This window comes from Alternaria dauci, chromosome 1 (genome assembly GCF_042100115.1).
Source record: "Alternaria dauci strain A2016 chromosome 1, whole genome shotgun sequence".
In the NCBI taxonomy this organism is placed as follows: domain Eukaryota; kingdom Fungi; phylum Ascomycota; class Dothideomycetes; order Pleosporales; family Pleosporaceae; genus Alternaria; species Alternaria dauci.
In genome coordinates this window covers 262,096-289,747 of record NC_091272.1, presented here as the reverse complement: position 1 = coordinate 289,747, position 27,652 = coordinate 262,096, and the positions used below count along the sequence as shown (strand labels likewise).

At 52.6% G+C, this 27,652-nt stretch overlaps 8 protein-coding genes across 8 annotated transcripts; 4 read left to right on the top strand and 4 right to left on the bottom strand.

Annotated features, from left to right (window-relative positions):
- The first annotated feature begins 1,600 nt into the window (after window positions 1–1,600).
- ACET3X_000074 (uncharacterized protein) lies at window positions 1,601–5,080 on the top strand. Its single transcript, XM_069448063.1, has 2 exons — window positions 1,601–3,307; window positions 3,361–5,080. Exons 1-2 carry the CDS (start codon window positions 2,092–2,094, stop codon window positions 4,449–4,451), a joined length of 2,307 nt encoding a protein of 768 aa, XP_069310316.1. The 5' UTR covers window positions 1,601–2,091; the 3' UTR covers window positions 4,452–5,080.
- A 4,446-nt stretch (window positions 5,081–9,526) lies between these two features.
- On the bottom strand, window positions 9,527–11,300 carry ACET3X_000073 (uncharacterized protein). The gene has a single exon (XM_069448052.1). The coding sequence runs from the start codon at window positions 11,148–11,150 to the stop codon at window positions 9,681–9,683; it is 1,470 nt and encodes a 489-aa protein (XP_069310315.1). The 5' UTR covers window positions 11,151–11,300; the 3' UTR covers window positions 9,527–9,680.
- Window positions 11,301–11,549: 249 nt separating this feature from the next.
- On the bottom strand, window positions 11,550–13,162 carry ACET3X_000072 (uncharacterized protein). The gene is made up of 2 exons (XM_069448041.1): window positions 12,645–13,162; window positions 11,550–12,593 (listed from the first exon to the last, which is right to left on the bottom strand). Exons 1-2 carry the CDS (start codon window positions 12,957–12,959, stop codon window positions 11,907–11,909), a joined length of 1,002 nt encoding a protein of 333 aa, XP_069310314.1. The 5' UTR covers window positions 12,960–13,162; the 3' UTR covers window positions 11,550–11,906.
- Window positions 13,163–13,414: 252 nt separating this feature from the next.
- ACET3X_000071 (uncharacterized protein) lies at window positions 13,415–15,498 on the bottom strand. The gene is made up of 3 exons (XM_069448030.1): window positions 14,677–15,498; window positions 13,744–14,626; window positions 13,415–13,694 (listed from the first exon to the last, which is right to left on the bottom strand). Exons 1-3 carry the CDS (start codon window positions 15,277–15,279, stop codon window positions 13,624–13,626), a joined length of 1,557 nt encoding a protein of 518 aa, XP_069310313.1. The 5' UTR covers window positions 15,280–15,498; the 3' UTR covers window positions 13,415–13,623.
- Window positions 15,499–15,965: 467 nt separating this feature from the next.
- Window positions 15,966–18,913, top strand: ACET3X_000070 (uncharacterized protein; the record flags this gene model as incomplete). The annotated part of the gene is made up of 3 exons (XM_069448019.1): window positions 15,966–16,248; window positions 16,339–18,703; window positions 18,790–18,913. 3 exons carry the CDS (start codon window positions 15,966–15,968, stop codon window positions 18,911–18,913), a joined length of 2,772 nt encoding a protein of 923 aa, XP_069310312.1.
- A 229-nt stretch (window positions 18,914–19,142) lies between these two features.
- ACET3X_000069 (uncharacterized protein) lies at window positions 19,143–20,210 on the bottom strand (the record flags this gene model as incomplete). The annotated part of the gene is made up of 1 exon (XM_069448008.1): window positions 19,143–20,210. The coding sequence occupies one exon, from the start codon at window positions 20,208–20,210 to the stop codon at window positions 19,143–19,145; it is 1,068 nt and encodes a 355-aa protein (XP_069310311.1).
- Window positions 20,211–21,089: 879 nt separating this feature from the next.
- On the top strand, window positions 21,090–22,632 carry ACET3X_000068 (uncharacterized protein; the record flags this gene model as incomplete). Its single annotated transcript, XM_069447997.1, has 3 exons — window positions 21,090–21,380; window positions 21,476–21,758; window positions 21,818–22,632. The coding sequence occupies 3 exons, from the start codon at window positions 21,090–21,092 to the stop codon at window positions 22,630–22,632; spliced, it is 1,389 nt and encodes a 462-aa protein (XP_069310310.1).
- Window positions 22,633–23,802: 1,170 nt separating this feature from the next.
- ACET3X_000067 (uncharacterized protein) lies at window positions 23,803–27,606 on the top strand. The gene is made up of 6 exons (XM_069447987.1): window positions 23,803–23,962; window positions 24,011–25,253; window positions 25,320–25,632; window positions 25,678–25,875; window positions 25,939–27,304; window positions 27,356–27,606. The coding sequence occupies exons 1-5, from the start codon at window positions 23,828–23,830 to the stop codon at window positions 26,060–26,062; spliced, it is 2,013 nt and encodes a 670-aa protein (XP_069310309.1). The 5' UTR covers window positions 23,803–23,827; the 3' UTR covers window positions 26,063–27,304; window positions 27,356–27,606.
- Window positions 27,607–27,652: the final 46 nt, after the last annotated feature.

Below are 27,652 nucleotides of genomic sequence, written 5' to 3'. Positions count from 1 at the left end.
TGCGTAATCACGTAATGCTACTTCCAAGATGTATGGGGCCCCTGGCTCGTTGACTACCGTGAATGAGGGGCTAGTCGTTGTAAAGTCATGATGCGCGTGATCCTGAAGGCGGTGGCCAGGGCGGTGGAAGTCTCCTTCGTAGGTACCGTATGTGTACTGCAGGAATACTGGGCGGCCCTTTGTAACACATTTTTTCTGCCACTTTCTACCCCAACAAAGTAGGTACGTAGGAAACCGCGTGATCCAGATTTTCCAAACCCTGAGTGTGTTCGTTGCGTCTAGGCTCCACTGGTACTCCACACGTACCAAGCCAGAAAAGCAAGAGAAGTCAACGGCTCCGCGGCCAGACCGTCCTTGGCCGTCTTCTGGCTGATCGTCAAGTCGCCAGCGTTGCAACAGACAAAAAGGAAAAAAAGGGTTATGTGGCCTTTGATAGCGGGCCATCCGAGAGAAAGTTTAGGTGGTGTGTTGCTGCAATGTAGCTGTATTGCCTCCAGGGGTATGGTGAATATTTCGGCCAATGAGAAACCTACCATTCATGTATGTACGTATCCGACGGCCAATGGGGAGCATATGCACATATGACATGTTGAAGATCTCGCATCAGCTCGAGAAACAGACTCGTCCAACCGGCGTACTGTGTGGGCCGGCCCACCTATGCACTCCAAGCAAGGTAATGCTCAGCCTCACGAAAAAAAAAAGTTGACCCCGACCTTTGCAGAGCAAACCGAGCAATTGAGCTTAGGCCAGCTCACAGGTAGTTCCAGCATGCGTGAAAACCTGGAGTAATGTCCAGTCTCGACATATTTTTAAACAAATGATTTACAAGCGAGTCTGGGTGTGGACACTGCCGCACTGTGACAAGCAGCAGCGGCCCGCAAGTTGCTGTAACTTTACTGTTTGAGGCGCCGGCTACGTTTGCACCTCTTCACCGCTTCTTCGCCTGCGGGCGCCAGCGTCAATACAGGCTCAGTGCGTATCGATATGAGATGCGTCTGGAGGGGCACAAATGCCTGGCGACGTCAAGCGTGCATTTGGCAGATCGTGGATCGCATTTTGAGCGACATGGTCTAGCAGGGCACGAGTTTTTGTCTTTTGATGGGGTTTTGCTGAGCCAGAGATTAAACATGACGATGTAAGGGGAGCCAGGCCAGCGGTAATCTACTCTGCATGCCCTGCTGTTCGTCGCAAGCATGTGCAAACCCGGGGCCAGCGTCTTAGCAGAACCAATGGGCTGAAGCCGTTACCGTCTACTTAGCCCCGTGTTGCCTCATCGCTGCACGCACTGCGCACGTCCAGGTTAGTTTCAGTGGGGCAGTTCGGCGAGAAACCAAAATTTCCTGATGAGGGGCACGCGACAGGCGCTCGAGGAGAGCAATGGACGGGGGATTGAAGAAGAAATTCCAGAATCCTGTTGCGCTGGGTGTGTACAAGGTCGCGTCTTTGTCTGACTTGCATGCCGCGAGATGGCAGTTAATTGGGTGTTGGACATGGAGTCATCGCTGCAGAGAGAACTAACGCGCTTGGACCATGCGATATGTCGCTAGGGCCGAACTAAAAATTAAACATATCCTCTGCCCTCGCCCGCATTCTCTCTCCGCACCAGCCCAAAGACGTCAAAGTCACACGAAAAACATACCAGAAACACACAAACACCACATCCCTACACCATTAATCGTCGAGACAATGCCGCAGGCAATCGCTGAGCTCTAAACTCCTGGTGCAGCCCTGCCCACGGGCTGCATCAGCCCGACAGCTCACGGAATTTCAACCTCTACGACGATACCAATACTACGACTGCGTGCAGTATCCTCTGCGCAAACTCGTCTCAACCAATTGGTAGTCGTCCCGCCTGCGCTGCAGAACAACCATCATTGTCATTTCTACCAGCTCAACGCTTGAAGATCGACGAGACACAAAGGGCTCAGCATAGTTCGCCAGCCCTTCCCCTCAGTACACCAAACTCCAGTCGACGAAACGCCGCGAACCCATATCCGACTTAGCACTTACCTTTCACCATTCCGAGTTAATCCGACTTCATCTGCCACTCCTCTACTACCCCTACCGAGACAAACCTCAAAGACACCTACCATGGCTCACCTTACCCATGCTCGATCGCCCACTCTTGGTGGACACTACCAAGACCATAAACTTACACACGAGACTGCCACAAACACCCGCCGCGGTGACCAGCGCTCTGCCTCTCCAGACACAGTCGGAGGCAGCACACCCCACACCAACGGTCGCGGCGGTGACCAATCCGCTACTGAAGGTGCTGCGGACGAAGACGACGAAGGAGACAGTAGTACTGCCAAAGACAACGAACAAGATGACGACGAGACGGATGCAGACGTGCCTGCCCTGCCCTACAGCTATGCTAGGGGGGGCAAGGGCAAGGGAAAGCGTCCTGCTATCCGCGTCGAGCATGCAGACGACGACGAGTCTCATGCTGAAGAAGATGACAGCATCTCTGAGCTCGTGCCCAGCAAGCATCCAGTCAACCAACTACTAATGGGTAACAAGAAACGCACCTTTAGCAATCTCTCAAGCACATCAGTCCTCTTCGGCGACGACTCTACAGATCAAGAGTCGTTCCCCAGGCGCAAGATGGCTCGCAAACTGAGCAATGCTTCCAGCGTACCGCTGCTAACGTACAAAGAAGACGAAGAACCCCAAGTAAGCTATGAAAACGCTATTGAGAGCGACGATGAAGACTATAGCGGCGTTATGAACATCCCTGACGATGACGAATCCGACATTGAGAAGATGGAGCAAGAAGAAGAGAGCTACATCCTTCAAGAAGAGCAATCAGCTACCAACCTTCTAAATGAGTATCGTGATGCTCGACGACTCAGTCTTGAGAGTTGTTTTAGCGACAACATCTTCGATGTTACCGCCCCATTAGACGATGAGTACATGGCAGGTCTTGCCGACTTTGGCTTCACTCCTTTCTTCGAGCCGGATGCTGTTCCTGCTTCTCCTGTTCCCATGGCCAAGAGAAAGTTCTCTGATGGCTCAGCCAAGCGCGTCCGCTTTGACGACGACGTTCAAGTATCAGATAGTTCCAGTTCGGAATCTTCAGAACTCGACAGCAGTGTCTTCCCTGATCTCTTCTTGGATCAAGATAAGATCCCTCCCAGCTTGCATCAACTTCTTGACATGGACTACGATGATGACAATGGAGACATGGCTTCTCCGCAGTCTGATGCGTCGTTCTGGGACTTTGAGCAGAACGAGTCGCGCATCACTCAAGTTGATGATTCAGACGAGGATGAAGAGTCGTCTGGCGAATCCAGCGGCTACGAGTGTACGGTAGTACCCTATGTTCACTATTACTCGATGACTAACATTTCTCATCAGCTGACATGGGTGACACCACTGACGAAGAAGACTTTGGAACCGACATACTTCCACGCACGCCCAAGCAGTCTGTTCTACAACGACCGGCTTCCGCACCAGGCTCACGCGCCGGTACACCCAAGCCATTTCAACGCAGCTCTCGTCCAATCGGCCGTCAAATCCCGCCCACTCGCGGCATCTTCATTCACGACGAGACTGACCAGGCCATCGCGGTCACTAACAGGGCTACCAAGGCCGTCTCATTCTACCGCCCTCGCACGATGATGATTCCATGGATTCCTTTGACTGATTACCAAAGTAGCACAAGCGGTACCGTCAACAACAGTCCTCGCAACTCCATCGCTCAACTCAACGGCTCCGATAGTGAGAGCAATGAGGTCTTCAACAATGGTCTTAGTACGGATATCATGCTTAGTGGCCTTTTTGGATCGGGTGGGGGCAATGACTTTACGTTTGGAAACGAAAGCATTGGTCCCCCGGAGGCGTTTTACCCATTCGTAAGCATATCTTCCAATGGTAACATGGGCCTCATTGACGAAGATGAGTCGGGTTCTTCGAGTGACGAATACGACGACGACCTCAACATCGCCGACTTTATGGACTTTGGCGAGTCGGGAGGAGATACTGATCTAGACGAGGACGACGAGTTTGACGAGACCGACAGGCCAGTGACGCCTGCAACCTCGAATGTGGCACATCATGGCTCCACTCCAGCAGCGCCTGCGACCACCACGCCTCATCGCAAACGAACCACGTCTGATGTCATGCTCGAGCATTTCGACCGTGGCGTCGTCACTGCTTTCCGCAGCAACCAAAACCGTTATCGCGATGTCGCGTCTCTGCCATCTGATCCTGCGGCGCGCGCCTCCGTTTCCCGTCCTGTCCGATCCGGCAAGTCTGCCGAGACTCTGATCACTCCTGTCCGAAGGCGCGTTCGATCAAACAGAGTGGCCAAGTCACCTTTGAAGAAGGATGCGACTATGACCCGCAGCTCACCTCTGTCGGGTGTCACCAAGGCCAATTCGCGGTTGCAAAAGTCTGTCCTGGACTCGCCGAAGAAGGGTCCACCTAAGATGGGAACCTTTTCTTGAGCGAACGACGTTACGATACCTACGGCCTTTTACCTTCTAGCTGTTTCAGCGGCTATGTTGTTATTACGAACTTTTATACGCATTCGCGCATCCTCCAAAAAGTTCTTTCTTGGATCTTTTTAGATGGTCTGATAAAAGTTGAGCGAGGCGTCTGGCTTAGAACTTTTCCTTGCGGCAACGCGGCGGTATCGTTCGGGCTGGTGCAGCCTCAGTCGCGTCTTCACGAGTTTCCTTTGTTAGGGATTGGAGTTTTTTCTTTTCTTTTTGTTTGGTCTAGTACAATATGTTTTGTGTTTTTAGTATTTGCTGTTCGTCTTCGTCGCTTCGTCTTGAGAGGAGTAGAAGGTGCTTTCGGGATGATACCACATGTTTTACGAGCTGGGTTCTGCTGCTTCCTCTGGCGTTTTAGGTTTTAACAGTTTTGGCAGACTGTTGACCTGATGGCGTTGAGGTCGACGGATGGATGGCTCTCACAGACATGGTTGCGTCTTGTTTTGGGTTTTCTTTTGGGTTTTCTTTTGTTGGTCGATTCGAGGTGTACGTGCGTGAGTGTATGCGTCTTGTAGGATGATTGGTATCGAGTATGAGATGGTAGTTGTTTTTACCGCGAAGAATGAAATGTGTTAAACGACTTGATCTTACAGTAGAAACGTGACGTGAGAAAAGTCCCAATATGCTCCTGGATCTGCGGTAGTCATCCCACTACATCAGAGGTTCATCTCTCTGTTCCTGCATGATGGCGCAAATCTTCGCTCTGCGAGAGTCAGGATGCTGGCATTGGGATGCTTAGTGTGGTGTATCTATTGTCTGTGCTCGCACTACGTCACACGCTCAGCTCGAAGCTCGCTCGCTCGCTCCCTGCATGTGAAGATCGCCCGCGCGAGAACATGCCACCACCACCGAAACATGTAACCGGCAGCTTCCCCCACATTACCGCCATGGAGGAACTCAAGGATGACTTCCGCGAAGATAGATCAATCCTGAAGATTGCCAAGGTAAGGAAGAGGTCATCCTCTGGCGTGGATCGCTCGACACCACCATGCCATGCACACTCGTCACCAACCCAACACCCCAACAACGCGTGCTCACAACACCCAGGACACGCTCCTCCTCCCCCTCCGAATCGCGACATCACCCGCCCTGCTACGAACCTACCTCCGCACCATCCTCCTCTTCATCACCTCGACCCTCCTCTTCACCTTCGCCGTCGTCGCATATTCATCCTTCTACTACAACTACATACCCGTGCGCGGCATCTCCGTACCCGTATACCTGCAATTCGACCACGGCCCCACCATCCTACCCCCCACAACGACGTACCCAGATGGCAGCAGCAGCCTTCCAACCAGCAAGCCCGCCAAATGGCCGTACGGCCTCGCCAACATCCCCGGCCTAGTCGCGCGCCAGAAATACGACGTCGTCGTCGAAATGGTAGTGCCGCGGAGTAAAAACAATTTGCGAGCCGGGAACTGGATGGTTGGGCTCGAGTTTCGGGGCCCGACGGCGATGGGACAGGGCGTCAAGCATCTCCTCGGCTGGGACGAGGAATGGAGCGTTGAAGATCATAGCCAAGGCGGTGTACCGGGTACGACGGCCGAGAAGGTGGTTACGGACGGGGCGACGAGCGAGACGCCGACGGTGCTGGCGAGGAGTCGGAGACCGGTGTTGTTGACTTATCGGAGTCGTGTGTTGGAGATGGTGTATAGGGGGTTGAGAATGCCGCTTTATTTGGTGGGGTGGCATACCGAGTCGGAGGTTGTCGAGGTGGGTATGATGGAGGGGGTGGTGTTTGAACCTGGGTACCGGAATGTGCCGAGTAGTTTGAGGCTGGAGGTACGGAGCAGGCTTCCGATTGAGGTTTATGAGGCACGGGTTAGGATTAATGCGAAGCTGGAGGGGTTTAGGTGGCTGATGTATCGGTACTGGGTTACGAGCGCGGTTGTTGGTATTCTTGCCTTTTGGGGTATGGAGATGGGCGTTTTGCTGTTTACATGGGGGGCTTTTACGCTGCTGTTTGGTGGGATTTTGACACCAGACCGAGGAAACCAGCAGCAGCAGCAACGGAAGAAGATGAAAAACGAAGCAGGAAGCGAACCGTTTCCTAAACTCGAACGAGCCGACTCCGAACTGGACACGCCCTACAGCGATACCTCGCGTACTTTCCCAACCTTACCTTCTCAACAACCACTCTCGTATAGCTCGCCGGCGTCCAAATCACCAAAAGAAGAACGTGGATCCCCCAGGCTGGAAGATATACCGACAAGAGAAGAGATGGAGGCTGATGACGAAGAGGATGATGATTTTGTTCTGCAGGAGCCGGTGCCGAGGGGTGGTGTGGAGAGGGAAGGTGTGTTTACGGATTCGGGGATTGGAACGAGTCTTGAGAGTAGTGTGGATAAGGGATTGGCGAGGCGGAGGAGTGGGAGGGAGAGGGATAAGGGGGATGGGGGTGGGAGTTAGTTGTCTGTAGGGAATGGGAGGAGAGGGGTTAGGGTGGGCATGTGTGAGGTTTGGTATGGGTGTAGTAGAGAGGATTATGATGATTGGAGGAGTTTTTTTGGTGGGTGACCGTGCCTGCGGTTTAGCACAAGCATGTCCATTGGATTAATTGGTTGATGGTGAAGCTATTCTGCTTTCTTCATGTGTGCGAACTCCATACTAGGGTTCTTTTATTCATTGCGATTACTCGCTTATCATGTATCTGTTCTACTCGGTGGTAGGCATGTCTTCTACCACGCTCTCAAGCATAGCGACAGAGGGGCAGCTACATGAGGAGTTGTAGTTAGTGAAAAGGCTATAAACATAATGACAGTAAAGATACTCACATTTTCATCACCCCGGCAGAGAATATTACAAGCCTCTACGCTCCTTTGACGGGCACTACTGCAGTCTCCTGCCGCACACTCGATTTTGTAGTGGACTTCGGTATCAGAAACATGGTCGGGGATATGAGACTGCAAGCCCTGGCTGGAATCGCCCCTGCCTTTGGCTAGAAAGCGGTGAGTTAGGAGGATCTTTGAGGAGGGAATGGAGAGAATGCATACGACTCTATCATCGCATACATGGGTAATCTTTAGCTGCTATAACGGTAGCGAGGAAAACTAGGAGGATACTTGTTGAGAGAGACTCAATTTTAGATTATTGAGTCGCGTATGTAGGTTGGGGATGCAAAAAGAGATAAGAGCGTACAAAGAAAAGAATTCCTTATATCGCTCTTTCGGGGCGACGTTTGGAAATATTTGGTCCGGGGACCTGTACGGCGACGTACGGGATGTAGAACTTGTGTATAGCTATGAGATAACAGGTATTAGAAACCCTGTTTTCATCTAAGGGACTGTGTAGACTTGTAACACTTCAGAATTACAACGGCGAGAAGCAATAATTACAGTCCCGTTTGGAAGAAGCGAGGTGAACTCATCGTTTGTGCTTCAGGGAAATATCTAGAAAGCTGCTGCAACTATGTTTCACGGTTACCTGAAGTTGGTCTCATGTCGAGGTAAATGTGCGCACAAAAGAAAACTATGATTTGCAAACATCTACGCGATACTCTAAGAGAACACGAGATTTCTAGCTCAGATGTGAGCTCTTCCTAAAGATCCATACAGACACACATTTCCTCGGACCCAATTTTTGTAGCCAACTTGGATAGAACACAGAAGTAGACCTAGACGTATAACACGTTTCTTGTCCTCGCAGAGAACCGTCAAGTAGAAGAGGATAGCGAGCGTCGAAGATGATATTTCCAGGACCCAATTGGAGGGGGCATAGACGTAGGGGACGTTCTTGTCCTCGCAAATGAGGCTAGCGAGCGTGTAGGAGAATGGCGAGCGTAGAGGTGTCGGCCGCGAGGATGATCAATCTGAGAGAGGCGTGACGTGGCCAACACCACTGGCGCAGTGAAGCTTGGAGATGACAAAGGACGTAATAGATAGGTGCTATGTTCTCCGACTTCCGCTTCTTGAGGCTGACAATGTGCTACTTGGGGATAACGAGGGTGTGAGGGAGAGTTTGGCAAGCGTGAGGTTCAGACGACCCGTATGGGTGAGTGCATGTTGTTCCTGCTGAGCTGGGCGGTCGTGTTCCACAAGATTGTAGAGCCGCTTTTCAGTCTCCTGGTGGAGGCCTAATTGGCGGTGGTGTAGTTGGCCGGTATGGTATGGGGTATACCATGGTGACCAGGAGGAGGAGGAGGAGAGACACCGACGGCACAGCGGGGCAGCTACATTGTTTCTGGCATCAGCAATCTTGAGCTTTTGACAGAGATGTCTTCTCCTAGCATCGGGGGTGGGGGGGTTACTAACCTCTTCATTCCCACCGCAGAGAACACGACAAGCTTCGAGACTGCGTCGACAGGTGCGACTGCAGTCTACTTGAGCACACTTGACTCTGCTGAAAGAGTCGCCCAAGTCCTCGAAGTTGGGTATACTGGCCCATAGCCAGGACTGGCCAACGCCTGAGGAGATGTGTTATTAAAATGATGACGCTGGAAGAGACTATGCGTACTGCGGGTGCAGATAACGTGCACTTTACACTCAGTCGCCGAGGCTGTAGCGGCGAAGAGAGGGACGAGGACGGTGGTGGTGCTGAGAAGAGACATACCCTTGCAATGAAAAGGCGGTTTCATACACTCGCCTGCCATGGCTGTGGCGACGAGGAGGAAGATGAGGATCATGGTGGTGAGGAACTTCATCATGGTTTTATATGAGGGATGTAAGAGTTGTTGGTGGGAAGGAGAACTGGCGTCTTGGTTCTGAGAAGGAGAACTGTTGTGTTGGTTGTGGGAAAGAAGAATGGTGTCTTGAGTATGGGAAGGTGGAAAGGTGTGTATGTTGAATCGTCCTTTATATACTTGACTATACAATTTTTAATTTTCATGCCAGTAGATACCACTTAACTGTTTGGACAGAAACCTTGGTCAGGAATATACAAAGGCTGATTTCTGGAGCTTCTGTATGGTTGGTCAGATGCTGCTTGTTGAAGAAAATGGTCTACCATGGGAATTTGTGTGGATCGAATCATACCTTGGAACCACAGTGGGCAAGCAATGAAGATAGTACCAAGCGAAGGATATGACAGCAAAGTACATTCTATAGGATCTAAACTAAATCTGGTGTAGTCATGACAATATCCGAAGCTGGTGTATTACCAACAAAAACGTCTATTCGCAAAAAACGCCCTGGTATCAGAAACCCTCCGTACCACCCAAACCGAAAAAGCCACATCCCCAACTCAGAGCATCGGCCTCTCACTAGCAGGATCCTGTCCCCTCCTAAACTTGGCCTCAATCCTGCTCTTCCCCTTGTGCATGTACGCCTCCACCTCCTCATCCGTAATCTTAGTCAACCCACTCTCAACATCCATACCACTCCTCTCACAAGTCTTCGCCTTAATATACACCCCACTACTCTCCACCTCCTTCCCCCCAACGACATCCCTACAAAACCCACCATACTCTTCAAAATGCACAGCACTCGCCGGATTACTCTCAACCAGCATCCCAAAGCAATGCGGCATCGCCTCAAAATCCCTCCACACAACCCTCACACCCTGCCTCGCACAGCGCTGCGCCACAACCGCCCCTTCATCCCTCAACATCTCCTCGCCGACAGAAAAGAACAGCGGCGGCGCACGCGACCAATCTTTTGCAGCCAGCGGACTCACGAGCGGATGCATCAACGCACTACCCTCACAATACAGATCTGCGCGCGGCGGATCCGCAGGCCACACGCCGTCGTCGTTTGGAAACTCGCGTGCATCCGTCTCGCTAGGCGTGGGTAGGTAATCGTATTTTGTTCCTTGTTCGACAGAGGGTAGACTGCGGGTTATATCCATCCACGGCGACGACAGCGCCAGACCAGCCGGCAACGGGATTTCGACATCTTTACCATGGAAGCGCACGCTCGGCGTTTGGCCCGCGGGCGTGCTACGGTGGATTTGGAGGAGCAGTTGCAGCAGCGCGGTACAACATGTCCCGCCTGCTGAGTCGCCTCCAAAGACGATTTCGCGGGCGGGAATAGGTGCGTGGAAAGACCCTGGTGGTGGAGCGAGGAGTGTGAGATAGGCTGTGAAACAGTCTAGTAGCGCGGATGGAAACGGGCCTTGGGGTGAGAGCCGGTACCGCACGGAGAAGACACGACCGCCTGTTTCTTTTGCGAGACGGCCTGTGAGAGCACGCGACGTCGCTGGGTCGAGGAGGTACATGGCGCCGCCGTGGAAGTAGAGCAGTGTGACTTTACTGCTTGTTTCTTTGACCAGGTTCTCGTATTTTTCTGCGTCGCTCATAGACGGGGGCTCGGGTTCGTCGTCCTTGACGGCGGCGCGGTAGCCGTTCCATTCTGCTTCCAGAGGCCGCTGGTCAGGCTTCGTCCATTTCTCGTCCCCGGTTCCCATGTCTTCGATGGCTTTGAACATTAGCTGTCGTATGTCGTCTTCTTCTGGTACGTTCTGTTTGACTTTGCTGACCCAGATTTTTCCTTTGACACCGGGGTCCTTGCATGTGAGACGCTGGAGCTTCGAAATAGGCGTTGGTGTTGAATTGGGGCCCATCATGTCGCGAAGCATGTTGACTGTGAGCTCCGTGCGTAGATCCCATTTCGAGGAGGTTGGGGACATGGATATCGAGTGCCATAGTGCAGTTTTTAACAAGAATGGTGTTTTGGGGAGGAAAAATTTGATTAGGGCGGAGGGCGAGGAGTCCATGATTGCGGTGCTCCGCGGGGAAGTTGCACGAATGGAGTTGGAGGATGGCGGGGATGGTTGTGTGACTGGGATGATGTCGACTGGAGATTACTATCTGGTTTCCTGTGAGTATGTTATAGTCTACAGTGAAGGCTAAAGGAGAGAAGAAAGTCACTTTAGTGGCGGCCAGAGTGTTGACGTCGCCGTCGACGCGCTACACAAGGATGCCTCGGCTCACAGCCTCGAGTCATGCATGAGCTCATGCGAGATATACGGTCCATACGCCCACGTGGATGTCGATCCTTACAGGAGCGGCAGATGACAGTCGAGCTATCTTTAACTCGCACGTTCACTCTCCAACTCGTAATTACAGCATAAAAGTTCGCATACCTCAGAATGCAGGTAAGACACAACCAAGGTGTTCAATCATCAATAACATTCAAATGACTACGCGCATAGTAATAATGTGGTGTAGTGCGGGTTAGTGGTATCTTTCCATCCATCCATCAATCCTCCATGCCAAACGCCTGTTCCATTAACTCAGTCATCCAAAAAGGCAGTATTGCAAACCATATCCGAAATCATCAATCTCAGGCATTGGTAGTGAGCGTGCAAGTAAGGGCGCCAAATTCTGAGCCGCTCTTGTTTCCGCTGTCGCCCTTTGAGGGTGCGCGCAAATTCTCGGTATTCGTGAGCGCCCATTTTGCTCGTTCCACCCGCTTCCTCGAGGTCGGCATCATACGCTGGTAGACCAGCCGACAACGTCTCGAGAGTCCCCTAGCCATCCAATTCGCCCTCTTCGCTGCCTCTTTCCGTCGCATTACCATCGCCCGTGCCGTTTGCAGGCGGCTGGCTTTGGCTAGTCGATTGTACGCCTTCCATGCCGTCCGGTGTGTCGCCGAAATCGATGCCGTCCTCTGGCGTTCTAAGCCCCGCGTACATGGACGGCTCACCATCTTTGTCCGGCGACTTCTCATACAGATCTGCCATGAGATTACATGCCCTTCTAATGTCGCGCAGTGAGACATGTTGTATTTCCCACCAAGGCTTCCCGTCATCGTCGCCTAGCTCTACCTCGGCCATGCGCGCGCCAGCATACAAAGATGCTGCGGCAATGGCCCGCGATGTGAACAGGAGACACATCTGTGTGGACGTCGAGTCGGAGAGGAAAGCCCAGGCCGAGTTGCGCAGTTTCTTGTTGTGCTCGACGCCGTAGTACTTCATCATGTCGTACATGGTCTTGTATGGTGATTCCACGTTGAGGTCGAAACACAAAGCCTCGAGCAGGACGTCTTCGCTGTATAGGATGGTATCCCGCCATTTCCAAAAGTCTTTTGTCTGCTCGTCGACGAGCTTGTTGGGGTCTTTGAGCGCGACTCGGACGCACGAGACGACGAGTTCTTTCATTTTGCGGCAGTTTTCTTCGACCTTGGTTGCGAGGAACAGCGCCGTTGCGGCGATTTGCTGTTGGAGTTAGATTTGTGCGAGTCGCGCATATCTACAAAGACGGCTTACATAGTGATGGAGCGGCTTGTACCCCGGCCGTGGCTTCAAGCTCATTCGCATGAGATAGCGATTGAAAAAGACTGCCGCCGTACTGAGAGTAGTCTGCGGTAGCTTGAGCATCATGCCCACTTGTAATATGAAGCCAACGCCCTTGCGTCGCAGTGTGCGCTCCTCTTCAGCGGGCATGCCATCGATTATGGAAGGCGCCAAAAGTAATTCTTCCTCTGTGAAAATCCATTGCATCTCAGCTTCGATGACGGCCGGCGGTGGTGGTCTCGGGGGCTCGCGCTGCGGCGGCATTGCGCTGCTTGTGGTCGATACCATCACCAGCGGTTCTCGGAGTGAGGGCTGCGTTCCGATGCGCGAATGTGATCGTGCAGGTGCCGGATAAAGTAGATGTCTAGTTCGGCTGTGCTGTAATACAAATGCCAAAGGCTGAGGCGAGCGCGCAATATTCTAATGGGGGCTGTGTACGTGATCGAGGGCTTAGGCTTTGTGTGTGGCTATGGTCGGCATGGAAGTTGAGAATAGCTGGAGGTATTGTTCAAAGCGCGGACCTTGAAGCTTGGTGCTGGTAGCTGCAAGGGCCAACGGCTCTCTTCCGCGGCGAATGCAGGGATCAGTGCCAAGGTCATCTTCAACACCATGGCGCCTGACAGCCACACCTTTGGCAGACCCAGAACTCGTGTCGCTCCCGAAAGCTTGTACTCTGTCAGATATGCTGGGCATGAAACAAGTTGAGAACGTCTCAAAAGGCGATCAAACATAGTTCCCAGTCAGTGTGTAAGAGATGTATTGTACCTCGTCCTCTGCTCTGCAGCCGAGAGAACGCCGTTGACCGTTATCAGTCGTGCCATGTAGATTCGCAGGTACAATTAAAATTACATAGGGAGCCGAAATGAAATAGAAGTGGTTCGACTTGAGTACCGCCCAGGATCTGTACTTCCGCCCACCAAACGCGCCGTGCAATGCTGAGTGTGCGTCATGCCTAAGAATAGAAGGCTTCAAACGTGTAGATGATGCCGAAGACGAGAAAGGCAATAGCACCACCAAGCGTGACTATGAAAAGTTAGCGTTGCATTAGCACGTGTAGACTGGATGTTCTTACCATTGCGCATACTGATCTTTCCGGCAATAGCGCGGCCGCCAATGACCGCACCTGCAGTACACAGCCCGTGACCAACTACAGCGCCGGCAGTGACCCACCAGTAGTCAGAACCAGCAGCCATGGCAACAGTCGCAATCTGACTGCGGTCACCCCACTCTCCGAGGAAAGTCATAACAAACGTCTGTACCCAGGCGGGACTAAGGAGGAGAGAGAAGAGGTTGTTCACGGCGGCCAGAGTACCGCTCAAAGAGCCTCCGCGCGGTGACGGCGACCGATCAGGCGAAGTAGAAGGGCTACGTGCGGGGGCAGGGAGTCGCGAGTTGGATCGTGAGCGTCGCACACCAAGACCAGACTCTAGGGCGTAGGGAGAAATGGAGGATTTCCGGCCCTTTTGGTGTCGGGCGAGCTGTTCCTTCTCTTCGAGTTCCTGCTCGACCTCGGCCATTTCCTCGCCCACACCGTCGTCTGGGCTCATGGCAAGACCCTCCCTTATGAGCTTGACGCCGAATACGAGGAAGAGAGCGGCGGCGGCAAAGTGCGTGAAGCGCTCCGAGAGGAATGCGGGGACGGCGTGGCCCATTACGGCAGAGAGGACGGTCATGACGACGAGAGCGGAGAAGGCAGCAGAGAAGACGAGGAGTCGGGGGTGTCGCATAGCCATGAGGGCTGCAACGAGGAACGTCTTGTCGCCAATCTCGGAAAAGATGATCATGGTGAAAGCGAGTATAAAGGAATGGAAAGGTTGTATGGCGCCGGCGTCAACATCGTCAAGTGTAGAAGAGGGCGTCTTGGGGGGAGTGGTGTCGAGGGGATCCTTGGTAGAAACGGAGCCTGGCACAGGAAGGGGGTTGTCATGGATGGACTCGGGGAGGTCGGTGGGTTTCTGCAGTCTGATTAGTACTGAATCGTCAGCACAAAAGTGTTGCAACTCACCTCGAGTCCGCCGGCACCGAGCGCACGGGTAGTGCTCGCAGTGTCTGCGGCGTCTCCGCCCAATTGCTTCTGGTCAGCAGGATGGGGAAGTGCCTCCTTTGGTGACGCGGGAACCATTTCCTTCTTCTCGCCCGTCTTCTCCTCGTGTGCCAATCGCTCCTTGTCCTTTGCGGACACTCCGCCCTCGGTGCCAGTGGTGCCCGTGGCCGGTTTCCGTGCCGGGTCTTGCATGACGCTTTTGTCGCCATCCTTGACATCGTCTACCAGAATAGTGTCCGGAGAAGCGCCAGGCTTCTTTGCCGCTCCCAGATCCTCTACGACATTGGGAGCCTTCTTCCCTTTGTATTTTGGGTCATCGTCCACGTATGGCCCCGCATGCGGCTTGCCATCGAGCCCGTCGAATGGTGCATCCTTGGTGCCTTTCGCAGGAGCCGTCGGGGCCAGTGAGGCATCGGGCGAGTACGTGGCTTGCGTATAGGCAGGCACGACGGCCCGCGCGGACAGCCTGTCGTCGGATGTGTCTACTGCGACAGATGTGGCAAGAACCCGTAGTGCGGGTAGGAGGAGAAGCAAAGTGTGCGGCCGTGGCTGTCGTAACCTCATGGTGAATGTGAGCAAAAGGTGAGCAGGGGTGCGGTGCGATGTCGAGAATCGTCAGCGGCGAATATGAAGCACCCGAGAATAGTCCAAAAGGCGCAGGGAGTGACGAGAATGGAAGAGGTTGTTGTGAAGGGAATGTATATGTGTTGTCAAATTATTGAACAGAACGGTGTAGAGTTCACACCAGTGTCTGAGCGCAAAAGCAAGTTGAAGACGATGAGATGCGCGCAAGGGGTGCGTGCAGACAGCCCACGTAATATGTTCTGGGCTGCGCAACCTCAACGAGTGCTAGTTAAGGGGTCTCTCTCCTTTGGTAAGCCTGTGGAGAGGTGCGGAAACATGCTACGAATGCCGTGGTTCCGTTCCAAACCCAAACACTTCGTATTCACCTCTCGTATGCACTCTGGCCCCTTCTCCGTGCTGAAGGCTGTGGCCCACCAGAGGCCGCGAACGGCTAAGGCGATCAGGGCGCATCACGTGAGCACCCGTCGAGTCGGCATCCTTAGTCAGCCACTATTGCGGAGCATTGGCGTAAACAACGGCGGCACTCGCGTGTGCAAGCCACTTAGTTCCATCCGCCCGTCAAGACTACGCTGAGTCTGCAAACCGCATCAACACGACTCATAACACGCAACGCAAACCACATCGCATGTAACACCAGTCGAAACCACGTGTCCTACAATACGAGAATGGACGACCGCAGGAGCGTGCGCTCTGCAAGCCGGCGCAAGTCACCTACCCCCCAACCACCTTCCAAGACGACCGCTCCACAACGATTGGGACGCGCAGCGCGCGCGAGAAGTCTGCGCAGTGCGAGTCGCGAAGTCGAAGACTTTATCGACATCCAGAAACCCGCCCGCCGAAGCGCGCGACAAGCGAGCGTGACTACAAATGACGACAATGATGACGATGGAAACGAGCCGCAAAAGGCGCGCAAGACAAAGCGCAAACCTGCAAAAGAGCTGCTGGGAGGTTAGTAGTCACTTGCGCTCACTTCACCGCTCGCGCAGGACCCATTCCTGGCTAGACAGATTCCCGGGCTAATTCGTGCACACGCGCCAGACCTCACAGTCGTTGAGGAAATGGATACCCAGATTGACCTCGAACAAGACAAAGAAGCCCCAGGTACACCTACGCGCACCGAGACCGAGCCCGAACATGCATCCTTCCAATCACCTGGCGCTGCATCCCAAATGTCCGGCACCACTGCGATTTCCTCTTTCAGCATGGTCGAAGCCGAGTTCCTGGAGCCAAGATTCATCCTGAAGCATCTGCGCAAGCTGTGTGATTCTGCTGAAGAATTCTTGGAGCATGTTGCGCCTGACAATGGGACCATGGAAGACGATATGCAGAACATACGGGAGATGCAGAAACCGGGCTCGGCTTATTCGGAAGATTATCTAGACCTCAACGATGAGTTGAATGTACATCTGAAGCACTTCAAGAGCGAAGAACAAAATTACATCCACATCAGAGCGCTTCATCGCGCTCTCTTCAAGACGAATGAGGATGGGCCGGCATCACAGAGCGGACTGGACTTGATTTTGTACCTCGCCAATCTACTGGTGTTGGCCAAGCAGATGATCTATTCGAACCGGGATGATAAGAACATCTGGGATGTGCTGCGACAACTGGACAACACGTTTCCCGCCCAATTCATGCAGACCCTCGACTATGGTTTTCAGCCGACAGCGGCAGGCGAAAGTGCGCTCTACCAGGAAACATTCGATCTTGCACTGGAATTACGGACGCAGTTGGTCATACTTGTGCTTCAAAAGTCCGTCGAAAGCCCTGAATTCGATATCGTAGAAACGCTAAAAGAGATTTTCTTTATTCCCTCGTCATCCGATGGTGACTGGCCGATCCGTGGGTGGAACTTGCCAGTCTTGGGAGGCGACGACTCACCGTTACCCGAAGAGCTCGACCACCTGGTTCAAGATCGGGTGCACGAGATCCATGAGTTTTTCCGCGAGGGATCGTCTATTGCTGAACTGGATGAGTTAAAGTCAACCTTCCCTTGGGAGCCAACTATCCTTCGCCTTCTAGACTGGGTGCGTCTCCGTCGGAGGGAACTCCAAGCTGTCATCGACGATCTTGGAGGACCAACAGCGATTGCGCGGAATGTCAAGCAAGCCGTGGAGGGCCCTCAGCCTGTTGTCGTGAAAGATCGACGAGAGTCGTTGTACAAGAAGCGAGCTTCGATAGGGCGCGGCCGACGACGTAGCAGCCGCAAGTTTAATCCAACCGCCCCGGTAGATATGAACGATATTCATAAAATGGAATCTAAACAAGGCGATTCAGGCGTGTATCTGGAGCCTACAGCTTCTGAGCATGATCAAAGAGAAGGTCTCATCCAGCAGCCAGTTCAAGGGGTGCAAGTCAGAGAGCCGGAAGTGGAAGATGAACGGCAAGACGACCATGGAAGCATGACTGAACCCGATACCGATACTGAGCAAGATCGTGAAGAGACCTCTGAAGCATTCGAGAAGGTGCAGGATGAACAGCCAGAGAGGAATGAACAAGGGGACGGTACGGAATGGGAAACATTAGTTGGGAGCCCAGAAAAACAGCCCGAGGAAGAGCATCCCGACAAGCACTTGGAAGAAAAGCAGGTTGATTGTCAATCGACGGTGAAAGACGTCGAGGAACACCAGATAGAAGAGTTCGAAGAACCCCAACCCTCAGCTCCACCGCAGAGTCCTGCATCTCTACTCAAGGCTCTCAAGGATTTGCAAAAGTCGCAGAAAGAGAACCGTCCAGTATCGATATTCGACCGCCAAACAACAGCACAGCGCATCGAATTCGGCAACGGCTTCGACGACATACAATCATCGGCCGGTCCGTCGAATACAGCCAAAGGAAAGCAACCCGCAGAGCCTTCCTCACGCAAACGTCGCTACTTTAATATAAGCGATTCAGACTCCGATGCTTTCGAACCCGAAGACCGCAGCACCCATGCCCCAGGACGTCGTCGCGCGATGCCCTGGGCCAAAAAACAGCGCACACAAGGCCCACCAGAACCTACCTCTTCCGGTGCACCGCCGAGCCACCAGCCCCCTCCCCATTCCACACAGCCACCAACCCGCCCCTCACACGTACACGAACCCGCCTCTGAGCCCTTCCATTCCTCCATGACAGAATCAGAGCTCCCGCCATCCTCCACATGGCCCGACCAACGCAAGCTCGCGAAAGAAAACCGCGTTTACGAGTCCATGCAGCCCCCGGGCAGCGGCCTCAACGCGCGCCACACCCGCAGAGCATGGTCCGAGGACGAGGAAATGGCTCTGGTTGAATACATGGCCAAGTACGGTGGCAAGTATTCAAAGATACTGCAGTATGACGAGGAAGTAGGGGGGAGGATTCTGGAGGGTAGGACGCAGGTTAACTTGAAAGACAAGATGAGGAATATGGCGCTGCAAATGATACGGTATGTTTTATTTATACACTCCCCTTTCCTTTTTTTGGTTCTTGGGGAGGTAATGGAGATGAGTGTTTTTGGCTAATGGATTATAGATCGGGAGCTGGTCTTAGACGCGGGTTTGAGAATATTGTGCATCCGGGCGAAAAACATGGGAGAGCTCTTGTGGCCGCGGGATGGGAAATGCATCCTGATGGGTCGTGGGAGAAGGTCCGATAGTGTCAGAATGGTCCCCTGGGGATGGATGTGCTTGGATATGGAAGGGAATGAGAGACACGAAGCCGGCGTTTATTTTGGTTGATTTATTCTTGATACCCCATGGTGCGTTCCCGCTATATCAGCGGTTTTTTTTTCTCTCGATCCGATTTCAACCGTACAGTTACAAATCATATCCTCCATTCTACCAAAGAAAGCGTCATTTGATAGTGATGGTAAAACAAAAATTAATTCACACACGCTCCCTCCACCTAACCCCCCACTCCCCTTTCGCAAAACTACTCTCTACAACCACGCCCTTCATCACAGCCTCACACTTCCTCTTCTCCGCCTCCTCCGGCACCGTAAATCCAAACGCACACCCGCGCCTCGCAGCCTGGCGTACCTTTTCCCTCTCCTCGGCTTTCCGCTGTCCTTCTCTTCGCTTCAGTTTCATCTCGTCCGTCTCGTGGATGCGTTCGGCCCAGCCCTTTTCGCCGCCGACGCTGCCGTTGACGTCGTTTTGGTCTTGGGGCGGCCGGACTTTGCCGCTGCCGTAGCCGTATTCTGTGGTGTTGTCTGGGGTGGGGGCCGGGTCCGGGTCGGTGGACGTTGTTGGCTCGAGGATGATGCCGCCTGAGGCTTCGTGGTCGGAATCTGAGACTGTGTCTTCGTCGCTGGTGTAGTCTTGGGGTTGGGGTTGTGTTGTTGTTGTTGTTGCTGCTGCAGCAGATGTAGTTGCTGTTGTTGTTGCTGTGGTGGTGGAAGCAGGTTGATCAACCATATCCACACTCTTCCAATCCTCAGGTTTCTCGACTACGAATCTCGCTTTGCGGTTCTTGCGCCGTCCGTATACTTTCTCGGGGTCCTTTTCGCGTTGGAAAACTATCTCTTCTACCGTACTACATTCAACAATGATTCTGTGATCTCCTTTGATAGTGTTCTTGGAGAACTTCTTTTTATGCCCGTTCTTCCCCTTTCCGCCTTTCCCGCCTTTCTCCTCATCTTCATGCGCGGTATCCGTCTCCGCGCTCTTCTTGACTGGATCTGCGCCTGCATTCTCTTTCAGACTCTCTGGACTCGCGCCGTTGAGGAGCGCGGCGAAGGTAGCTTCAATCTTCCGGTCGATGGGGCCTGGTTTGTTGTTTCGGCATCGCGTGGAGCAGTACTTGACTTCTGTTGCATTCTGGGTTTTGCGGCGCTCGCTGATTACGCGGCCGCAGCTGTGGCAATAAGGCACTGTATCGCCAACGGTTAGGTAGAGGGGTGGTGGGGTTACGGCGTGTTTGGAGGGCCGGGACCAGGAGTCCATCCACGACATCTTGCTGAAATATCTAGTGGGTCGTTGTGGTAATGATTGGTGTGGTTCTTCCAAGAATAGAATCCGGCTTCGGGGTCGGGTGTGTGTTTTGTAGACGGTGGTGCTTGTGAAGTTGGGGTATTTGGAGGTACGCGCGCACGACGTCATCGGCCTTCACCTGGTACGCGAGTGTATGCAGGTACGAACTGCGGCTCGCGATGGCGCAAGTGAGGTGAAGCTTGTATCACGTCCATTTTCCTGCTAAGGCTTGAAGTCTTTGATGACGTACTTGAAGTTTCCGTTATGGTGCATGGAGCACGTGGATTCCCAACTAGACGACTAGTGATGGTCCATGTAGACGTAGCCATTGTACCCATCTTCAATCTCACCTCAGAATCTACCGAGTTATCCAGTTTACTAATATGCACCGACGTTCTGTCAGCCGTCTTATGCCATGTCCCCAAACTTCCCCAGTCGGTCCTCGGATATACCCTATCAGGCCTCACGTCAATTGCCGAGCTTAAGACTGCACACCATCTCGGTAGCCGAAACGCATCGCAGGATAAACAGCCTCCATTCCGCCGAAAAGCATGGCTCAAGTATATGTTCTTCTTCGGCGCTCCACCCTTTGCCGTTTGGATAGGGGGCCCGGAGATTTGCTTAACCTTGGGCTCTATTCTGCGCAGAACTTCAGGTCACGTCTTGCCCAGGGCATAAGGTCCGTTACAAAGCGGACAAATGGAAGCTCCATCGTTATCAGCAGCGACTCCAGTGCCCCATGCACCCTTCGCACAGTCCCGCCAACACTCTGGCTTCTCCGCTAAACACCGTCGTCCTTTGAGCGTGCGCAATCGCTGTAAGAGGGTGAAGCTGCAGCCAAGACCCAGAACATCAGAATCCATGTCGCCTGCATTGGACCCCGCGACGGGTGAAACCGGCACCAAAGGATCGCGTGCGCATCCTATAGAGACATCGTCGACCCCGGAGCTGGGTCGCCCGAGGCGGACTACTGCGCAAAGCGATATTCAGGACACCATACAACATCCGGGTAACGTGCGCATCAATGTTCAAGGGGCCTTTATCGTAGACGAAGAGCAGCCGGGGACGCCGCAGAGCGAAGACTACGAACACGACCCGTACGACATTAGACTGCCGAACCACACTTCAGTCGTCAGCCATGTAGCCGTCGACGTGAGTATACATGCGTGGTCGTGTGCGATCGCTGGTGGCACGCGACCAATTCCTTGCAGAGTCACAGCATGCTAATTTGTTGCGCGCCCCCGTAGATTGGAGGCTCCCTAGCCAAACTCGTATACTTTTCGCGCGAACCCGGCGACGACTCGATTGGCGGCCGTCTCAACTTTTTCAAGTTTGAGACTGACCGGATCGATGCGTGTATAGAGTTTATGCGCAAGCTGCAGGCCGACCAGAAGCAAGACAATGGATCCAAGTCGCCGGATTTGTGTATCATGGCGACTGGTGGTGGTGCATTCAAATACCACGACAAGATAAAGCAAGCGCTTGATGTAGAAGTCATAAGGGAAGACGAGATGGAGTGCTTGATCATAGGTAAGAACATGGTCTTGTCTGCGACCGAGGAATTGGCATGCTGACACCGACACGTAAAGGCCTCGATTTCTTCATCAACGAAATCCCAAACGAAGTCTTCACCTACAGCGAAGACAGCCCCATGACCTTCATGCCGCACCCTCCCGACCCGCCAAACATCTACCCCTACCTCCTCGTCAACATTGGCTCCGGCGTCTCCATGATCAAAGTCTCGGGACCCCGCCAATACGAGCGCATAGGCGGTACATCGCTAGGAGGCGGAACGCTCTGGGGTCTCTTGTCGCTACTCACTGGCGCCCGCAGCTTCGACGATATGCTGCGGCTCGCCGAGAACGGAGACAATTCGAGCGTCGATCTACTCGTCGGTGACATCTATGGGCAGGCGTACAACAAGATTGGGCTCAAGAGCACACATATTGCGAGTTCGTTCGGCAAAGTCTACAAGATGAAGCGCGCGGCGGAGCGGGAGGCGGAAGATGGATGCAACGGCGATCTCAAGCGCCGGGAAGAAGCAGAGCACGTACAGGGCTCTTCGGAATTATCTCATGATCCTGGTTCCTTCCGTCCGGAAGACATGGCGCGATCGCTGCTTTATGCCGTATCCAACAATATCGGTCAGCTGGCGCATCTCCACGCTGAGAAACATGGCTTGCCGAGGATATACTTTGGAGGTTCCTTTATCGGCGGCCACTCACAGACTATGAATACGTTGTCCTATGCTATTCGTTTCTGGTCCAAGGATACGCGGCAAGCGTATTTCCTGAGACACGAGGGTTATCTGGGTGCCGTGGGTGCGTTTTTGAAGAGGCAACCGAGGAATTGGGGAAGGAGGGAGAGTGCTGCGGGAGGTGCTAGGCCTAGCTCTTCTTCTTAGCTCTTGGCTTCTCTTTTTTTCTCAAGTACACCAGCGAGCATATAGAGGCGGGTTATCATTGTAATATCGTCAATTTACGTTGTTGATTGTTGCTAGCCTGGTGGCGCTGTGCTTAATTGACTGTTTCCTAGATCTCCGCTTACGAAGACGACGAGGACGGCGGCGTATGCTGCTGTTGCTGCAAAAAGTTCGGCTCTCCGCGCATTCGTCAAGAGACCCACGCTGCCAGCGAATAGAGTGGTGAAGGCCGCTATCAATCCCAACCTCCAATCCGACGACGTCACTTTATAAAGTATAACGATGGCGCCTATGAGTAATAGTGCTGCTAAGAAAGTGCTGAACCATGCTACAAAAGAGCTAATGGCTCGGTCCGACGCGTACGCTATGCCGTGGCGCGAACGCTTGCGATCTGGAAAGAGAAAGGCCAAATGCTCTTGCGCGAACGCCGTCAATCGATCCTGGTCCTCCTGAACTCGCAACGCGACTAGGTCGTCGATGTCGTCATACAGTCCAGCGCTGTGCCCGCCGAGGGTAGGAAACGGCTTGCCTTTGCCTTCAATCTGGTTATAGAATTCGGTTTGGAAGGCGCGCAGAACGCTCTTGGATGGTCTTGGGAGTGTGGCTAATGTGCTTTCGAATAGTAATGCTTCTCGGTATTCCTTCAATGTCTCTCGGATATCTTTCATCAACTGCCATCGGTCTTTTTGTTTAGCTTCATCTGCGAGTACCGCCGATTGAAAGCTTGAGTAGTTGCGTGCGCATTGTTTTGTGCTTAGATCTGCTGCAAGATCTTCTTGATCGAATGTGCGTTGCTTGGCCTGAAGTTCTGCAAGCTGGCTTTGTAGGTACAATAGGTTTCTTGCCGCGAGCTCATCGTATCGCTTGAATATGAGGGTTGTTCGGTCGCGATCACTTGCGATGAAGTGTGAAAGAGATGGAAACCCAGAGAGACGATATGTCCGTGATTCAGCATCAGTATTGCCAGTCGGCATGTCTGCGTAGGCGGTGCTAGATGGAAGTATGCCGTCATTTCGGAACTTGCAGCAGGCTGAGCTGGTGTTGCTTGACCGGTCAGTGGTGGCGTGGGCTATCTGGTGACCCCGCCATCGCATGCACAGCCCAGCCGAATAGCATACTCATCGCTGCCGGTTTCCACCCTCAAGGAGGTTTCTTCAAGACCTACTGATTACACGACATGGAGTATTTTGACGAAGATGACTACACTTGCGCCTCGCCGGGACTCACTCCGTGTTACCCTGATCTAGGGCGTTGCTCGCCACTACCATTCACGCCTTTATGGTTACCTCAGGACACTTGCGAGGCGCCTTTGGTAAGTTCCGAGACCATCCCTGTCAGAGCACAACTCATGTCCAGGTAGGATCTCATTCACGTCGAACGTACTGGCAATGGTCGAGAAAAACGACGAGAGCTGTATAACGTGTACCACCGTCAAATTCCACCAACTGAATGGGAATTCATGGATAGTCTATTGTTTCATCAGATGGCCCCTACAGATCCGCAGCTCACACTATCACTTGGTTTGAATGGTCCGCTACTATCAGACAGTGACAGTGACGCGGAGACATTGTCTGACGACGGGGCCGGGCGGGTCACATCTGACTATTCTCCGGTGAAAACAGTCAAATCCCATACTACAATGACCATGTCAGACGCCTTGTGCCGGACCACTGAATCGTCATTGCGGGCCAAACCAAACGCTCCGATGAGCGCACGTAGGCCAAGGAAAAGTCGCTTGGGTCTACCTATTACAATTCATAAACAAGGCATCTTGGCTACCGTACTAGCGTGCGCAGATACGGGTTCTGATGTCAACATCATATCACATGAAGTTGCGAAGACATTGGGATACTCGGCATACGAGGCGTTACCGGAAAAGAAGCTGTTCGCGCTAGCCAACGGGAAGCTTGTTGAAGCTGTTGGTCGTATTGAGTCAGCATGTTCCTTCGGTGTTGAGACTCATTCGTTGGTAACGATGACATGCGCGTTTTACGTCCTGCTCAAAGTTGCAACACCTATCATCATGGGCCTGGGTTTCCTGGAACAAACAAAAACGATGACCGAGCACCGAGAGCGGCTTGTACGCGTCCCAACACCAGCGTTTCAGGCGCTCTCTGTTTGCTCGGTGGACAGTCCAAGGCGGCTATTGAACTGCGAGCTGGATCGTAGAGAGACGTTAGCGACCCCAGACTCCGGTTCGGAGATCGACTTGATGTCACCTTGTTTTGCTGCCGACCGCGGCCTCACGGTGTACCCAGGTGAAGAAGCAATACAGCTAGCAGATGGTAGCATAGCGGTTACTTCTGGATATGTCCATGTCGACATAGCAGTCACATCGATCAACCCATCAAGACCAGCCGACCACCATAAGAGCAATATCACCGTCGATCTGTTCTTACTGGACAATCTCAACCACGACCTTATCGTGAGCGAAGATTCGTTGGAAGAGCTAAAGGTATTCACCGAGCATCAAAGTGCTCTTGTACCTGCGCCTCATGACTCTGGACCTCTAGGGATAAACCGTATCCGGCATCTTGGTACAATAGATCGCATTGTTTCTTGGATCAAGAGAAAAATCAAAGGTTCTGGCTCTGGCGACGACAGTACGTACATGAACTGACGCACAAAGCCATAATGAACTTCTCAGCTAATCAGTTATGTCACAGCAGACATGGATACATCCCCCAATCCCGAAGCGATAGATCAGCGTGAAAATGATCGCAGAGAGCGCGAAGCAGCTCGGATCGCGATTCTACCGACTGACGAACAACAAGCTGCTATAGATGCTGAGGTAGTTGTGCAACGAGCCTACGAAAGTCGCCTTCGACCTCAACATGTCACACTCAATAACACTTCGGCTTCAAGGGGATTACCGCCTCCGCTCAACTCGGGCCTACTATCCACTCCACATATATTGGACAGGTTCAAATGCGACTATCCCGGTTGTAACGCCGCACCGTTCCAAACGCAATATCTTCTGAAGTACATAGAGCCAGCCATATTTATGATATTAGCTAACGAGAGCAGCTCGCATACCAACGTTCATTCATCAAATAGGCAATATCATTGCCCAGTTGCTGGTTGCCCAAGAAGCGAGGGTGGGAAAGGGTTCAAGAGAAAGAATGAGATGATACGACATGGCCTTCTTCACCAGAGTCCAGGTTATATCTGTCCCTTCTGTCCAGATCGTGAGCACAAGTACCCACGGCCGGATAATCTCTTTCGGTACGTCAAAATGAGACTCCATCCTGCTACGCAAGAAGCTTGTTACTGATTCTCTCGTACTAGCCATGTACGTGTACACCATACAGACAAAGATAAAGATGACCCTCGACTTCGAGATGTATTGGGGCAGAGCCCTCGGGATTGGAGCCCTGGAAAAGGAAGGAGAAACAACAGTGGAAGACCCTGATCAGAATGCTTGTGGTCAGCATGGAAGAGATGTACGTATTCATGTACACAAACACTTGCTACCGCAATCGAGAGGCATGTTGTGTTATCAAGGCGAGGATCGTCTTATGCGCACCAATCAGAGGGCTGAGACGTATGTGAAGACTGACTTAGGTGAAATGTCAGGTTTGCTTCTTGTGAAGAAGGATGCGATTTGAGCAAAACATTCATCAAAGCACGAACGAATGACTGTTAAAATGCGAATCAGATCTCTAACAGATCCCAATGCAAATTCTCCGTTCTCATGGAGAAGTTTGTAATGAGGCATTCCGTCAGCCTCGTCAGCCTCTTCAGCCTCCCGCCAGCAGTGATCATAGCCTCCGCCACAACGCTTGGCTGCATAAAGGCAGAGGCATAACGGAAAGCACACTTCCTAGTTGGTCAGTGATACGAGCTGATTCATCGTCCTACCAAATGCCGATCCCGTCCGTAGCATGCCTCTCAAACCGCTCTGCATATAAGCCTTGCGCAGCTGCCTTTTCTTCCTGCTCTGCAACCACTTCCACAGCGGCCCTCGGCCGTCTGCGGGAAGTACCCCAGCCCCCATCACTTTATTCTTATCAAAGACAAAATTATTCGAGTACATTCGTCTTGCAGTCTTCGCAAGGCCAAGGTCACACACTCCCCGCGGCCGCGCCACCGAGGTGTCTGGCTTCGCGGCAGCCTTCATTCCTACAAAAAATCCAGTGTTGGCGAAGGCTTTCACTGTCTTCGCCATTTTCTCGTCGTTACGTCTTTTCAAAACAAATTTACGGATACGTTGAGTACGTTACATGTTGCCATCTTTGCAGCTGTTTCTGCTTTTATTCCACCACAATGGAAGGAACCGGTCGATCAGTTTTTATCTCCATATACATTTGAACACGAAGTGAACCCGGTCATACATCGACCCTACTTGAAGACCTCGGAGTCTTTCGCAACTATCGGTCAAGATCGCGAAATACCATATGGTTACCCTCCTTCTCCCAGCGAAAGCTCGGGTCTTAGAGGTCGCTCAGATCATTGACGCCACCTCTTCCACGCCATCTACACGGCTTACATCACCCAGCAATGCGTCTACTGATTGGTTGGAGACTCCAACGATTAGTCCCTCAACAAACACGTCACCGTTTTCTGCTGTTACAGGATCCTTTACACAGCGTAAAGGATCGACGTTGACATGTTGTCGTTGTCAAGAAATTTTCCATCGCCGCTGCGACCTGAAGTAAGTTGACTTCCTCAACATCGATGAACAACCAAGCTAAAGATTTGAAAGTAAGCACATCAATCGAATACACAACAAGCGCGCCAAGTGCCCCTATGAGAGCTGTACGCAGAAGCCCTTTGGTTTCGAAGCGGACTTGCAGCGACATATCGCAGCCAAACACAATACCGAAGGGAAGGCTGCGGTTAGGTGTACGATTCATGGTTGCACGCAGGAGTTTTCAAGGAGAGACAACATGCTGAGACACATGAAGAAGAGGCACTCTGGAATATCAATGTAAGCCGGGAGTAGAGACACAGCGCTAGATATTAACGAATAGTTAAACGAGAAGTTTTTGTTCACGCCAAG

What these genes read in the sequence shown, in the direction of transcription:
- ACET3X_000072 (XM_069448041.1), bottom strand. Translation starts at nt 12,959, where the DNA reads ATGGTATCGACCACAAGCAGCGCAATGCCGCCGCAGCGCGAGCCCCCG. An exon ending in ACAAGCCGCTCCATCACTAT is followed by an intron (nt 12,594 to 12,644) that starts GTAAGCCGTCTT and finishes TAACTCCAACAG; the next exon opens with CAAATCGCCGCAACGGCGCT.
- ACET3X_000073 (XM_069448052.1), bottom strand. Translation starts at nt 11,150, where the DNA reads ATGGACTCCTCGCCCTCCGCCCTAATCAAATTTTTCCTCCCCAAAACA.
- ACET3X_000067 (XM_069447987.1), top strand. Translation starts at nt 23,828, where the DNA reads ATGGAGTATTTTGACGAAGATGACTACACTTGCGCCTCGCCGGGACTC. An exon ending in ACACTTGCGAGGCGCCTTTG is followed by an intron (nt 23,963 to 24,010) that starts GTAAGTTCCGAG and finishes ATGTCCAGGTAG; the next exon opens with GATCTCATTCACGTCGAACG. An exon ending in CGGCCGGATAATCTCTTTCG is followed by an intron (nt 25,876 to 25,938) that starts GTACGTCAAAAT and finishes CTCTCGTACTAG; the next exon opens with CCATGTACGTGTACACCATA.
- ACET3X_000071 (XM_069448030.1), bottom strand. Translation starts at nt 15,279, where the DNA reads ATGAGGTTACGACAGCCACGGCCGCACACTTTGCTTCTCCTCCTACCC. An exon ending in TCGGTGCCGGCGGACTCGAG is followed by an intron (nt 14,627 to 14,676) that starts GTGAGTTGCAAC and finishes ATCAGACTGCAG; the next exon opens with AAACCCACCGACCTCCCCGA. An exon ending in AAAGATCAGTATGCGCAATG is followed by an intron (nt 13,695 to 13,743) that starts GTAAGAACATCC and finishes AACTTTTCATAG; the next exon opens with TCACGCTTGGTGGTGCTATT.
- ACET3X_000074 (XM_069448063.1), top strand. Translation starts at nt 2,092, where the DNA reads ATGGCTCACCTTACCCATGCTCGATCGCCCACTCTTGGTGGACACTAC. An exon ending in CGAATCCAGCGGCTACGAGT is followed by an intron (nt 3,308 to 3,360) that starts GTACGGTAGTAC and finishes ATTTCTCATCAG; the next exon opens with CTGACATGGGTGACACCACT.